The sequence below is a fragment of the Erpetoichthys calabaricus genome, chromosome 1, assembly GCF_900747795.2.
Source record: "Erpetoichthys calabaricus chromosome 1, fErpCal1.3, whole genome shotgun sequence".
Classification (NCBI taxonomy): Eukaryota; Metazoa; Chordata; class Cladistia; order Polypteriformes; family Polypteridae; genus Erpetoichthys; species Erpetoichthys calabaricus.
In genome coordinates, this window is record NC_041394.2 from 21,996,588 (window position 1) to 22,012,505 (window position 15,918).

General features: G+C 43.9%; 1 protein-coding gene across 2 annotated transcripts in view; it reads right to left on the reverse strand.

Moving 5' to 3' along the window:
* Positions 1 to 15,918, reverse strand: part of LOC114647552 (myotonin-protein kinase) — a 437,098-nt gene that overhangs the window by 199,858 nt on the left and 221,322 nt on the right. For both annotated transcript variants that reach the window (XM_051934119.1, XM_051934117.1), the window contains exon 2: positions 574 to 1,088. In XM_051934119.1, coding sequence (XP_051790079.1) covers positions 574 to 736 — 163 coding nt within the window. In that variant the 5' untranslated portion in view covers positions 737 to 1,088. The remainder of the gene's footprint in view (positions 1 to 573; positions 1,089 to 15,918) is intronic.

The following is a 15,918-nucleotide window of genomic DNA, read 5'->3' on the forward strand; positions in this document are numbered from 1 at the left end:
ATTTAAAACAGTAGGCTGTGCTTTTACAGGTGCTTAGGCATCGTCACTTAATTCACTTTAGCACCCCGTTTATATATTAGTAGCCATGTCACCCCTCTATTGTCCCTTCAGGTATGTCACATAGTCTATAAAGTCACTCCTTATTCTGATCTTTGCCACTGTCTCTTAAAACACTTAAACTCCTACTGCAGCCTACTTTGGTGTTGCCCCTCTTTTGCTCCCTTCAGCACTGGCCCCCTCATTACTGTCACCATGTCTTTTATTCGTTATTAGCCTCATCACACTACCCTGTCACGTTACACAATCTTTTAAGGCGCCCGTTTGTCAGATCTGCATGACTGTCACTCTACAGCTGGATACCAGCCCTCTGAGCGCTCCATTCTCTGCCAGCTGGTATGAACCGTGTGTTCAAATGCCTTTAGGACAGATCAGACAACCAGAGGATTTACAACGGGATCGTCACGACCGAAAAAGGAAGCTACAGTTGTGCAGCAGATGAGTTAAAGCACACAACACAGCAGACAAAACGGCTTTTCAATTTGAAAGGAGGCAAAATGAAGAAGACAGACTGACCCCACTGCAGGAAGGTGCTGGCATGCCTCTCCTGGCCAAGATGGAAGTTGCGGATCTCCTCAAAGACGCACACCAGCAGGTCCAGCAGGGTCTCCAGGTTTACTGGACTGCCATCTCGCAGGACCACCTCCTCCAGTCTCTTCATACGGGACCCTGCAGACATCTCTCCTCCCGCCCACCTCGCCTGCCTCTGCTGTCCAGTCCACTGTGCTCAGCTGAAGGGCTCACGGCTCAGGATGTCCCATGCCTGTCTGGGCTGCCCCTTCCTGCCGCAGTCTCTCAAGACCCCGAGGGTGTGAGTGCAGGCGGCGACACCACCTCGCTGTCTCTCTTTCTCTCTGCGTTTTCTTTTCCAAACCGGTTTTATGTTCTTCCTGTTCCAGTTTGAAACTTCCCTCCGGTGACCATCTGCTGTGTATAGAAAGCAGTCACTTCAGTAGCTCTTCTTCCTTTTTGTGTCTTTTGGTCACCCTGGTGGTCACTCTTGTGTCCCGCTCCACTCTCTCTCTGTCTGTCTGTCTCCTTCACTCTCACTCTGATTCCTGCCTGTCTTTCTTTCTTTCTTTCTTTCTTTCTTTCTTTCTTTCTTTCTTTCTTTCTTTCTTTCTTTCTTTCTTTCTTTCTCCCTCTCTCTGTCTATCGGTCTTCCCTGCTCCGTCTCCCGGCTCCTGTGTTTGTCAGGAGTTTGTTATTCCGCGCCGAACAGCTGATCGCCGAGCCTTTGGGAAGTCCTGTGCCAGCACCGGCCAAACTTCTGCCAGCAGTGAATACCAACTGAGTTAACCCTTGGCTGCTCAGGGTGCGCTACCCGGCTCAGCACACACTTTGCAGCATAGCTGGCATTCCCCATGCGACGCGGATTGAGCGATTTCAGCCCACAAAAACCGCACTTCGGAATGCAGCCCTGACCCCCCGGCAGGAAGCTCTCCTAAAACAGCGAAGCCTCCTTTAAATAGCAGAGTCTCCAACGCAACAGAGCCCTGACTGCACCCGCTCACCAGCTCACTGCCCTCTTTAACTTGGTTATCCATTTTATGTGCCTGTGGTTAATATTTTCTCACAGTGGTCAGCTGACCGGGATATAAATAAACCAGCAGGCCACCTCTGTGGAGTTACAATCCCCTCTTATGTTCCGCACTCAGACAGGCACCCCTGACTGTCCGTGAACCGTACTTAGCAATACAGCCTTGGCAGTGCCATTCATGGAATGAAGCTGCCCAAACCTTCCTTTACAAACAGTTGCCCTGACTCACTGTGCAGGAAAAGAGTCACGGAGGGGACCACACGTAGGAGAGGGTGGCACACAGCAGTGGCAGGGCCAGAAAGGAGGCCTGTGCATCATCTTGGCAGTGAGAGGGGAAAGGGTACCTCCAGGGTGCAGCGCAGGCAAGTGGCCACTAGGGGGCCATGTCACATTTTCCAGTGATTTTCATTTTGTGAGGGACGGCGTGCTGAGACTGGCATCCCAGCCAGAGTTGCTTTGGGATCCTTACCCGACCGAGATGCCAATATCACAGAATGACAGGGGAAGGCAGTATATTCAGGTCATTATCCCCCCCCACAGGCTAAGTGGCAGCATCTCTAGGCTATGGTACTTCTGCAGGTGCCCATGATGCATTATGGGAATTGTAGTTCTTTGGGTCAGCCCTGTTCACCAGGTGATGCCATAGGGACTAGAGAGCTGTAATTTGCTGTACCCCTGAGCCACACTTTTGGGACACCAGAAGTATTCCAGGATTTTGCATTAAAGGAGCAGCCTGCTTCTATGCGGGAAGACAAAGCTTGCCTAGAGGAGTAGAGGAGAGACTCAAGGACTGTTGACAGTCTCATTTATATTTTGTTATTCACAGAAATGTTAAAACCTTTTGTCCTCCCTAGAACTTGTGTCCGAGCCATTGTGTTGGGTGTTTGGGGGGGCCTCAACGCCCCCTGGTGGTCAGAACTTACACAATCTTAGCAAGTCAGAGGTAGTTGGTGACACATTAAATGTCAGTTGTATAATGTGACATACCCACAGACTCAGGGCCTACTAGCCCACCACTCTTCCCAACAAAGTCAAACAGTGGTGGGCATTGACTGTATGTGAGAGCTGACAAACAATGAATGCCCACCTGGAAGTACAATGCATAGAAGGCAAAGATGAGGAATGAGAAATCCATCCATTATTAGTATTTTGGACCTCACAAACAGAAGAGAAACTCGCCTGTCTGATGTTTCATGTTTTATGTACCAGGAAGAATGGTTCATACCCCTTCATACAGCGCCAGCCCCATCAGGCAGTGCGCTAGTGGCTGTCAGAAAAAGGGCATGGTTGGCACACATTTGGTAAATTTGACATACTCAGCAATTTTCAGTCGTATAAACTGACATGGTCCGGCGAAGAGACTGGTGACAGCAGTCGGCAAGTGTGACATTCCAGCACAACTAAAAGTCACATAATGTGATATCAGCTTAAGAGTCGACAGTAAGTCGGCCTGCCCAGAAGACCCAGAAGATGTGGCTGCGCTGTCGCTTTCTCCTGCTCTCTTCTGGTTTGGCAGCCATTTTGCGGGGCTCACCTAAATTGGATGGCTGCCCTCCAGATTTTGAGGAGATTGGATCGAAAGTGTTTTACAGCAGGATGGCCTTCTTGGAATCGACCTCCTTTAGTCGCCTTTTATGATATGAAAGACGGACTGCAACCTTATGCTAACTCAACACCACAAAAACTTCCTAAAGGTCCTAAGGGACCCAAGTGACACGAAAAACTAAGGCGGTTCCTATTTGAAATGTAAGGCCACTCCTGATGCCAGAAGTCAGTTTGCAGCTTGGTCAGAAATGTTACCCATTTAAGTAATCAACATAGAACTCAGCGTTAGCATTTGTAGTGCACCATCTATTAGAATTTATTTTGTAGTGCATGTAGTAATAAAATGCATTGAATCTGCCTTTCCAACAGATGGTGCATAAAAAACATTTGTAGTAATAAAATACATCAAAACAACAACACTTATTTCTATAGCACAAATTTCCATACAAATGATGTAGCTTAAAGTGCTTTATAAGATAAAGAAAGAAAAGTTTATAAAAAAAATAAAAATGTAAAAATAAGATTAGGCATCACTACAAATGTTTATGATGTACCATCTGTTGGAATAACAAATGCAATGCATAAGTATCTGTTACATTTGGTATGGGATTCATAAAAGCAGTACTAATGTTTGTGATGTGGCATCTATTGGAATGACAAACGCAATGCATTTTATTACTAAAAATGTTTGTGATGTGCCATCTGTTGGAAACACAAATGCAATGCACATGTGTCTGTTATATTTGGTATGGGATTCATAAAAACAATGTTAATGTTTGTGATGTGCCATCTGTTGGAATGACAAATGCAATGCATTTTATTACTAAAAATGCTTGTGATGTGCCATCTGTTGGAAACACAAATGCAATGCATAAGTGTGTTATATTTGTTATGGGACTCATAAAAGCAGTATTAATGTTTGTGATGGCACATTTGTTGGAATGGCAAATGCAATGTATTGTATTACTAAAAATGTTTGTGATGTGCCATCTGTTGGAAACACAAATGCAATGCACATGTGTCTGTTATATTTGGTATGGGATTCATAAAAACAATGTTAATGTTTGTGATGTGCCATCTGTTGGAATGACAGAGATGAAGCAACCATATGGACATCCAGACAGACACCCAGACACTTATGAAGCTATGAAGCTCTTGCCTTGCTGCTCTTGATATTTGCCCTCAATAAGCAGTCTCAGAAGTGAACAAATGAGCGTCTGTTTGGGGTCCACATGTTTGCCCTCATGGTTCCTGCATCCAGTTTGCTCTCACACTCTGGGTAACTGGTGGCCCAGTAGGCATGAGCACATGTGCACCTTCTCAATCAGGATTAATCATTTTGGGTGAGGGCTGAATGATAAATTCCATCTCCCTGAAGTAGGGTCAAAAAAATGGATGAATGGTTTGTTTCTGAAGATGCAGGCATTCGTGTCGCAGAGACCTGCACTCACATCCTGATCCTGGGTGTACTTTGCATGTTATCCCCATGTCCACATGAGTTTTCTCTGGTTTCTCCAGTTTCTCACATCCCCAGATACATACACGTTAAATTAAAGAGCCCTGTATGAGTGAGTGGGGAGGATGGAGGGAGAACAAATCAACAGAACTAAGGCCTACTCCACACGTACCCGGGTATTTTTATAACGTGATTTTTTGTATGAGTTTTGGCCTTTCGTTCACACACAAACTGCATTTTAGGTCCTCAAAAACTGACCTTTTGGAAAACTCCTAACAGGGAGAAGATGTTAAGAAACTCCATCTCCCCTGTTTATATATAGACTGGTAAAACTGAACCAGCTTGTAACGTCAGAGCGGGCACCAGGATCTTCTTTGGACAGGTGGTAAGGCGAGAGTGTGAAGCATCTACAGTCCACTTGGGCCCTGAGTGTATACAATTACCTGTCCCAGAGTCCAAAGTAGAGGAACATGTAGCAGGGTTTCACCAAGCCCATGGATGGGACTCGTGTAGAAATAAAAGCAGCCATCCACTCCTTATTTGAATAGAAAGGGCAGGTTTTCTCTTAACATACAAGCCACCTGCGATTTACCAATGTCGTAGTGAAATGGCCGGGTAGTTTTCATGACCCCTAGATTTTCATAAATTCCATGCTGAGCACACATTTGAAAAATGGCACAATACCCCTGTCGAAATTTTACAAATTTCGAAAATTTCTTCTTCAGTCGGCTGCTCCCATTAGGGGTCGCCAGAGCGGATCATCTTCTTCCATATCTTTTCTGTCCTCGTCATCTTGTTCTGTCACTCCCATCACCTGCATGTCCTCTCTCACCACATCCATAAACCTTCTCTTAGGCCTTCCTCTTCTCCTCTTCCCTGACAGCTCTATCCTTAGCATCCTTCTCCCAATATACCCAGCATCTCTCCTCTCCACATGTCCAAACCAACGGAATCTCGCCTCTCTCTTGATGTTTTTTTTTTGTTCTTTATTTCACTTTATACAACGTTGTCTGTGGTGGGCTGGCACCCTGCCCCGGGATTTGTTCCTGCTTTGTGCCCTGTGCTGGCTGGGATTGGCTCCAGCAGTACCCCCGTGACCTTATGTTAGGATATAGCAGGTTGGACAATGACTGACTGACTGACTGACTGACTGACTGACTGACAATTTGTTCATTTTCGCATACCCCTTGGTGGTCAGAGTGCGGGGTCAGCCATTGTACAGCGAGTGCAGGCCTTGCTCAATGACCCAACAGAGTAGGATCTCTTTTGGAAGTAACAGGGATTCAAACCAGCAACCTTCCAGATCCTTAGCCATATCCCACGACTGACACTGTGTGCCCACGAGCAAGGAGCTTCACCTGACTGTGCTCCATTTGGAAAAACCAAAAGAAATGGAATCCAATTGTATCTCGGGTGTTACGAGTCTTTCAGGATAAAAGTGTCAGCCAAAGAAAAATGACCCCTTTTATTGGCAAACTAGAAAGATTACAATATGCGAGCTTTCGAGGCAACTCAGGCCCCTTCTTATTATGTAACCATTACATTTTGCCTGAAGAAGGGGCCTGAGCTGCCTCGAAAGCTCGCATATTGTAATCTTTTGTAGTTAGCCAATAAAAGGGGTCATTTTGCTTGACTTCTCACTACATTCATAATGGCTAACACGGCACAACACCCTAGTACTACACAGCCAAAGAAAGAAATGCAATTTAGTGACATTGTGTGGCATCACCCTGCAAGTGGAGCCACTAAGATTTATGGCCCGTCTCTGCAGCAAACAGCAAATGAATAAAACAAAACATCGGATTGTCTTTTCGGATTACAATTGTGCCTTTGGGATGGGTGGCAAGTTTTGTAACAGGCACGTCTGGGACCATCAACAACAGGGGTCTGTGCCGGGGATGAAGTGAGCCGCAGACGGCGGGTGGGCAGGTTAGTGCGTGGTGCTACAGTGACACCTAGAGGAAAAGTTTAAAAAGTGCAGCCTTAAAGTTTTATCAAAATTATTTTGTAGTTTCAGTTTAGAACGGGGGTGGGCGATGCTGGTTCTAGAGGGTCTCAGGGGCTACAGGCTTTTGTTCTTAATGAGAAGTCAATTATTACTGATGAAGCACTTATCGCTCAGGTGACATTTTGATGCTTCATTTTAGTGGTCTCGCTTGTTGACCCTCTTCAGTTTGCATACCGGTCAAACGGGTCAACTGAGAATGCCATATGGCAGCGTTTCTCAACCTTTAAGTATTTGCGACCCGAGTCTTCATAACAGTTTTAATCGCGCGCCCCCCCCATAACGTTTTTTTGAAAGGAGCCCACTAATACCAATTTGTTCTTTTTTAGTTAATGATATCATAGATGCTGTGGGGAAGAGCCCGGACACAGACAGGCAGCCATCATTTTGTCACCCAACACACGTTTATTTACAGTCTATTATGTACAGTCTTAAATGCCACACAACCCCAAACTCCCCCAAAGTCCAGGCCAACCACTATGCCTCACTCTTCAGGCCGCCTCCGTGTCTCCTCCTGAGACCTTGTCCAACTGCTCTCCTTGTGAAGGGAGGCGGCCCCTTTTATTAGCACCCAGATGTGCTCCAGGTGTGTTCCGGCAATCTCTCATGAACACGCCCCAGTGTGGCAGAAGTGCCGGCTGCGTACCCGGAAGCACTCTGGGTGTCCCCACTCGTCTTCCCCCCAGCACTTCCTGGTGTGGCGGTTATGCTGGGGTCCAGGGTTCTCCAGGCATGGGGCACCCCCTGGCGGTGACCATGGGCACCTACAGGGTTGAGCTTCCCAGCTCTGTAACCATTGCCCCCAAAGGAACCAGGGCGGTCGTCCCCTCATGGTCTGGAGGAGGCATGAGCGCTCCTCCTGTCTTCCTATCATACCTACTTAACTTTTATCGACATTTATCTAACTCTATATTTATTTTTCTAGTATCAGAATGTGGTTTAAGTTAATTTGTTTTGGTTCCAATAGATGTATTTTTCATATTTTTGATTCTTCTTTTCTTTTTTTTTACATCTTCGCGCCCCACAGATTGAGAACCACTGCCATATGCTCTGCCCTTCACCTCTCTCTGACACATCTGGATAAAAAAGACACACATGTCAGGACGCTATTCATAGACTTTAGCTCGGCCTTCAACACAATCATCCCTCAAAAGCTGGTTGTAAAACTGAGCAGGTTGGGCCTGAACACCACCCTCTGCAATTGGATCCTGGACTTCTTGACAGAGAGGCCCCAGTCAGTTCGGATAGGCTACAACACTTCCAGCAACATCACATTGAGCACTGGAGCACCACAGGGCTGCGTGCTCAGTCCACTGCTCTTCACCCTGCTGACTCACGACTGCACAGCCACGCACAACACCAACCACATCATCAAGTTTGCGGATGATACGACGGTGCTGGGACTGATAAGCAGGGATGATGAAACAGCATACAGAGATGAGGTGGAACGGCTGTCTGCATGGTGTGAAGACAACAATCTATCTCTCAATGTCGACAAGACAAAAGAGATAATCGTGGACTTCAGAAAATCACGTCCTGCCCACATCCCACTCAGCATCAACGGTTTAGATGTGGAGACTGTTAGGAGTACCAAGTTCCTCGGTGTGCACATAACTGAGGAACTTACATGGACGCATAACACCTCATCACTAATCAAGAAAGCCCAGCAGAGACTACACTTCCTGAGGCAGCTGAAGCGAGCAAGTCTTCCCCCTTCCATTCCTCACCATGTTCTACAGAGGCACCATTGAGAGTGTTCTGACCGGCTGCATCACTGTCTAGTACGGCAACTGCAACATATCTGACTGCAAGCGCCTGCAAAGGATAGTGAAGACAGCAGAGAACATTATTGGGGTGCCTCTCCCTTCACTACAGGACATATTTTACAAACACAGTGTCCGCAGGGCCTGCAGCATTGTGCAGGACCCCTTACACACCTCACATGGACTTTTCACACTTCTGCCATCCAAGAGAAGATACTGCAGCATCAGAGCCAGATCTGCCAGGCTGCAGGAGAGTTTTTACCCCCCAAGCTGTGCGACTCCTTAACACCATGCTGCCCCCTGGGATCTTCCACATGACCTCAACCACCTCTAAAAACAGAACTTTTATACATGCGAGTGACTGTCCTGCAAAGACGAGTGTGCATGTAGAGAAGAACTGAAAATCTCATACTGACCTTTAAGGATTTTGACACTCTTTATATCCTTCTGCTGTGAAACATTCTGACCTGTCATTCTCTACACACGTCTTAAACAACTATTATCATACACTGATCATTTCAGTATTATCTATATCTATTATTTATTTATTATATTACATATCTATTGACTATATTTAGGTATCTAGACTACATAATAGCATACATTGCATCAATGTTCATATTCCTAACTACACGTCAATATTGCTGCTACTTCTTTGTCTTGTCTTTGCACAATGTCGTGTCTTGTTTTTGTTTTAATTTTAAATTTAAATTTTAATTCTATTTTTAATTTGTTATTTGCACTTCACGTTGTTACGCTGTGGACCCTGAACTTCACAATTTCATCTATCTGTATACTTGTATGTGGTTGAGATGACAATTAAGTTCGCTTTGACTTTGATTTACCCAGGATGTCCACTTCCACTACATGCCATGCTTGTCTGACCACTGAGCCTTGGGGTTCTTCTTCATATTTTTTTGCCCATACATTTGTTGGTCAGGTTAACTGGCCGAACCTCTAAATGTGCCCAGTGTAAGCAGTTGGGTCATGAAGGTGCCTTGCAATGGACTGGAACTCCAAGCCTTGGCTGATTCCTGTGTAATAATAAATCCAGGGCACCAGTGACCACCAGGGGTACAAAGTGCATGGATGACTAGCTTGGAGGATACTGCAGGGCTTGGGAAGGTAAAAAGTGCAAGTGCTGAAATTGAAGATCTCACTTCTCTGTAGGATTCTTACAACTGAACTATGATCAAAGGGGCTCTGAAGGACACACAGCATGTGCTAAAGAAGAAGATGAATGAAGGAAAGAAAGCTTACAAAGCAAAACTAGAAAATGAAGGTTGTCTGGAATTGGACTGGGTATCCAGGGCTCAGGTGCTAGAAGGGAATGTAGACAAAGATAATGACCCTGAATCCATTTTTTAATCGATTTCCCCCCAACTGCCACCTTTCTCCAATGACCAGTTCCACCCAACCCCTGTGGATTCTTTACACACTATTGGGTTTAATAAAACACTTTAAGAAAAAAATGTGACAAACTGAAAATGATCCATTTTAGGCTTCAGATCGTTTTGATAATATCCTTGGAAAGGAACGAATCTACGATATAAGAACCTTAACATTGCAGACTAACAAGACATAAAATTAAATAAGGTCTGAGACTGGCAAGGATTGGTTTCTCATTAAGCCACTGGGTTGGAACAAACATTTAGAGCATGGTGTCCCCATCACTTCACTGTGGCATTGTGACACACACACACGGATCACACACTAAGCGCCCCCTGCTGGCTTCATCAACCTCAACCCAAGCTTTTCCAAGATGGTCTCCCCTCCAAGTACTCGCCGAGCACAAACATGCCTAGCATCAGGTGGGTGACATCTTCCGAAGTGCAGAAGAAGAAGAGTCCTGACAACAGTAGCCATAAAGCAGTGTTATGACTCTTATAAATAGGAAAGTGGATGCACTCTCAGTATAAAATTAAATTTATTCTGCAATAATAAAGCAAAATCAATTTTTGTTATGCATAGTACGTTTCATGGTGAAGTCTATCCAAAATTATTTTATACTAGCTGAAACACCCAACATCCATCCATCCATTATCCAACCTGTTATATCTTAACTACAGGGTCACGGGGGTCTGCCGGAGCCAATCCCAGCCAACATGGGGTGCAAGGCAAGAAACAAACCCCAGGCAGGGCGCCAGCCCACCGCAGGGTGCGCACCCACACACCCAGCACACACTAAGGACAATTTAGAATCACCAATGTACCTAACCTGCATGTCCTTGGACTGTGGGAGGAAACCCACGCAGACACGGGGAGAACATGCAAACTCCACGCAGGGAGGACCTGAAGCGAATCTGGGTCTCCTAACTGCGAAGTAGCAGTGCTACCCACTGCGCCACCATGCCGCCCACACCCAACATTGCCTGGGTATTACTTTCGTGCATACATAGCACATAGGAATCATGAAAAACTTTGACGTAGAGATTTTGGTGAATCTTGGTGTTTTAGACCTTCCTGAGTTTGAAAATACCATTTTTGAAATGATGTCCATCTGTCAAAACAATAAGTCAAAAACGCTTTGCCCTCGGCCAGTGAGACTTTGTACATCTGCTTTATATGAAAAAGAAGAAATCCTATCAACTTTTGGGGCACGTTCGGTACTTTAACTGAATACTTTTGCAAATTTTCAAGTAAACTATGGTTATAATTACAGATAAATGATTCAAAGTTTGTATTAGTATTTATAATGATAAAAAGCAGATATGAAATTTGAGAAAAATTACTCAACTGGAAGTATTTCATTTAAACAACCATCTGAATTTTTTGTATCATGGAAACATAAATGTGCACATAATATTAAAAACTGCATTTAATATAATGCATATTCTTTCAATAAATTATTAATTTTGTTTTAATTTATACATCATCAGTTTAACAATAACGTGTAAACGTGTGATAGATCCTGGGGCGGTATTTGATAATGTTATAAAGATGATTCAAAGGTGATTTCTTCAATGTTGATTTTAAATTGCTTAAAAATCACGACGCTTATTGACATCAAGGACTAAAATTATACGTGCCTAACTGTGAAAAACTTCATGAACCTTTAAAAGTTTTTAACGCCATCCTCCTTCCACCACACACTGAGGAGCCGCTCGCCACGCGCTAGTAAATCGCGTCTCACTCGCCTTCACTGCGCCTTATCTCTGGCGCACTTAGTAACGATATGCAGGTCTACAACGGCGATGGATTATTCAAAAATGACATTTTGTTATCAAAGTAAAACCTGACATGTCATCAGCTCAGAAATTCCGATCTGCAAGTTTGACCATTGCGGGGCAGCCCGTCGCTCTCTTTGTGTGTCAGCTCCAACTAAACGGACGGCATGACAAACGAAAACAGAAGTGTTTTGACGAATTCATAACATATTTATTGGGATAAAAACTATATAGAAGTTTACAGAAATTGGAATATTATAGAAATACATACGTAGAATTGTTTTGACGAATTCATAACATATTTAATGGGATAAAAAAAAAAACAAATCGAAGAGGGGAGGTTGCATAAGGTTTCCCCCTACCCATGGTGTTGGGCTCCGGGGGGGTTGGGTTTCACTGCCGCCCGTTTAGTACACAAGTACCGTTATGTTTAATATCCACCAAACCATTCGTTTTCTAAACCTCCTTATAATATAACTTTATGACATAACAAGTAGGCTAATGGTGAGCAAAACCACCGCGTTTCCTATCGCATGCAGTTTATCGACATTGACGATCAACTTCATTTGTGTGAGATTCTGCAACTACGAAACTCACTAAAATGAGTGATTCTGGGCTTTAAAACTTTTTTGTGTGGCTTGAAAGAAAAGAACATTGCTCAGTGAGGGTTAAAAAAAAACCGCACAACCCTTTTGGACCTGCATATTTCACAGAAATTGGTCAATATGAAAATAAACGGGAAAAATCTGTCTTTTGGAAATTCCACATGGATAAACACAGCCCACAGTGAGACAAAATGGCTTAGACAAAACCTGTAATCCATCAAGACAATAAAACTGTTGTCCAGATTAGTTGAGATGAAAACGCCGTACCTGCAGTCTTGGATGAGACCACCCAGCTTCGGCTTGTGAATACTGATAATGGTATCCTCCCATCAGCCCCAGCGCTGTGCTGTTGCCTGATGGGAATTGTAGTACCCTGCTGGGGCTAATTTTTGTTTTGCACGCCCCTCTCTGATACACCATATAGCCTTTATTTTAAGGTGGAACAACTGCACTGCACTTTTCATTAAAATGTCGAAGAAACGAATCAATCAACATGTTTACGATATGATTTATATAGAGATAGCGTGAAATACATTTTTTGATGACTGGGTTTAGTTGCTCAGACTGGGTGGGGTCCCCGAACAGCCGAATACACTCATAGATAGATAGATAGATAGATAGATAGATAGATAGATAGATAGATAGATAGATAGATAGATAGATAGATAAAGGCACTATATAATAGATAGATAGATAGATAGATAGATAGATAGATAGATAGATAGATAGATAGATAGATAGATAGATAGATAGATAGATAGATAGATAAAGGCACTATATAATAGATAGATAGATAGATAGATAGATAGATAGATAGATAGATAGATAGATAGATAGATAGATAGATAGATAGATAGATAGATAGATAGATAAAGGCACTATATAATAGATAGATAGATAGATAGATAGATAGATAGATAGATAGATAGATAGATAGATAGATAGATAGATAGATAGATAAAGGCACTATATAATAGATAGATAGATAGATAGATAGATAGATAGATAGATAGATAGATAGATAGATAGATAGATAGATAGATAGATAGATAGATAGATTGCAGATTATTTTACTATTAATAATGTTTGAGATTCTTCTGGAATGACAGAGACATAAGGACCGGATGGACACACAGACACTTCTCCGTTTATTAAGGTGGCTTTATTGACTTGTTTATTTAGAGACATTCAGGCCTGCACTTTGGACACTCTATTTTGTATTGTAAATCAATGCACTATTTGCACATTTGCACCTACCTCTGTTGTTGTGTGCCATCACTGCCTGGCTCATCCTCTCACATGAGTATCCACAGACCCGGGCTCATAGACTAGTGGAACTGGAATTAAGCACTAGAGGGCACTTAAGGACATCCAAGATGAGTAAAACAATAAAGGAAACTCTTTGTTTGTTCTTTTTGGAAACAAGAATCAACCAGGTTAGTTCTGTTTTGTTGGAGGTGTAAAGATGAGCTCCTTTTAGACGAGGGACATTATGGCAGTTTCAACCGACCTGGGCTGTCACCATTCTAAGAAGCTGTGCCGAGGATGTGTGTGTGTGTGTGAGTGAGACAGAGAAAGTGAAGGATTTAAGCGGGTGGGACATTGCATGATTTCCAGTTGTAGGGCACATCCGAGTTGGCGACTGCTGATCTCATGGGTGTTAGAGTCCTAGACTAGACTTGACTATCTGGGACTGATGAACGTCATGACTCTGTGACAAGTTTCCAGTACAGTTTCACATTCCCAAAGTATCCTGAGCGCACCCCCTTTTTCTGACCACCAATAACGTGCTGCGTGACAAAGCCGCTACGGAGTCCAATGCTTTCCAGGTACGCCAAGTTCAGCCACAATCTCGACCCCTTTATTTTGTTTTTCTTTTCTCCATTCTGCCATGCTATATAAAACACACAATATGAGACAGACGAGCTTCTCTTCTTTTCTGTTCCTTATCCCTCGATACTCCATCATATGCATTGTACTTTTGACCGAGCCCTTGTTCATTGTAAGGTCTTATACATAAAGAGCCTGGCCATAACACATAACAAGGGGGTCCTTCAATGGTTGATTTGCCCCGGTCTCCATTTCCATCCTGCTGGTAAGGCTACGGTATGGCTGGGTCCCATTGCTGTTTCCTCACATAGTTCAAAGGGTCCTATCTTGATGTTTTTTTTCCCTTAAGGTGACATGATCATTCTTCTTCTTGTCAAGGGGCACTGCCACTGTTGTTTAACTCTGCAGCTGAGGTGACGGTTCTAACTGACGTGTATTCAGGTGCCATTGTCCGTGGCATTCATTTTGCTGAATTCTTCTGAAGGTGAGCTAACAGTCGTAGATGAGCTGCAGTTGGGTGCCTTGGCCTTATCATGTTATTTGGTTGCCTAGTGCAGCTATGGCATGGTTGGGTGGTAATGACCTTATTGTTACCTCCTGTAGCTGTAAGAATTATTGTTGGCATGGCTTTTATTGTTTTTACTGTGTGACCAAGCTAAGAATGATAATCAAAGCCTTTTGGGTACCATTACCCTTGGTGTTCTCCTAAACATGGCACAGCTAGGTGGCATTAAACTTGTCTGTTTTTCCTGTAGTTAAAATGAAAGTCAGGGATGATTTGTGGTTACTGTAGATATTATTATTCATGCTTTTCGTGTATTGCTGAGATGGTTTGACTAGGCTATGGCAAGGCTGGATGGCATTAACCTTGCTATTTCATCCTGTGGTTGAGATGACAGTCCCTAAAGTGGTTTTATTGGTGGCATTCCCTGTAGCTATAGCACAGCTGGGATTCATTGAGATTGAAGATGTGGTGTTGTTGAGTGCCTTTGTCTTTGGCATTTCCTGCAGCTATGGCATAGCTGGGCATCAGTATTTTCTTCAGTGGTTAGGCTGGTTGTTGGATGCTATTGCCAGTATCCTGTGGCTATGGCACACCCATGTGGCCCTGACCTTGCTGTTTCATCTCATGCATGAGCTGAATGTGGCTTTGTTGGGTGCCATCGCCCTTGACATTCTCCTGTAGATTTGGCATTGACCTTTCCCCCTGCAGCTGAGGTGACTCTTCTGATAGACTTGATGGTGCTGTATGGCTGTGGAACTGAGCTGACCATTTTCTTCAAGGCCATGCGGTGTCCTTGCCATTATTAGTTTCCGCTTGTTCTGACTGATCTGAAGTTCGGCGTCATTACATTTCCTTGTTGCCCCCTACACTTGAACTGGCTGGTATGACTAAGTGGGTACTAACACGTTTCTCCCGCCACTCCTCTTCAAGCGTGATCACGTGAAATTTTATCAACACCCCATTCTGAGCTCAGACAAGCAAAGGGGAGATGAGAGAAGATCAGACTGGAATGTCCGCTCACAAGGTGGAACTCACTAACTGTCACAATTCCTTGTTTTATCTCCTGTCACTACGTCCCCCTTGATAGCCTGCCACTTCGCTTTCATCCTTGAGGCTGGCCTTCAGTGGCGGGCGGTGAAGGGGGGCCGGTGTAGGAGGGCTTGTTGTAGCAATGTCAGGGCCAATGCACGGCTGGCTGACGTGAATGTGACAGACATACAGTAAGTATGGAGATGATATTTGGATTATGTACTCAGTCAACTATTTCATCAAGTGAATAATAACTACAGGTTTTGGCATGTTTATTGTATATTCAGCATCTTGCCAAATGAATTTAAAGAAAGATTAGATTAGATTAGATAAGAACTTTATTTATCCCGAGGGAAATTCTTTTGTCATATACATGCTCAGTGCAACAAGAGGAATAAAGATAAGGTAGTAAAGAG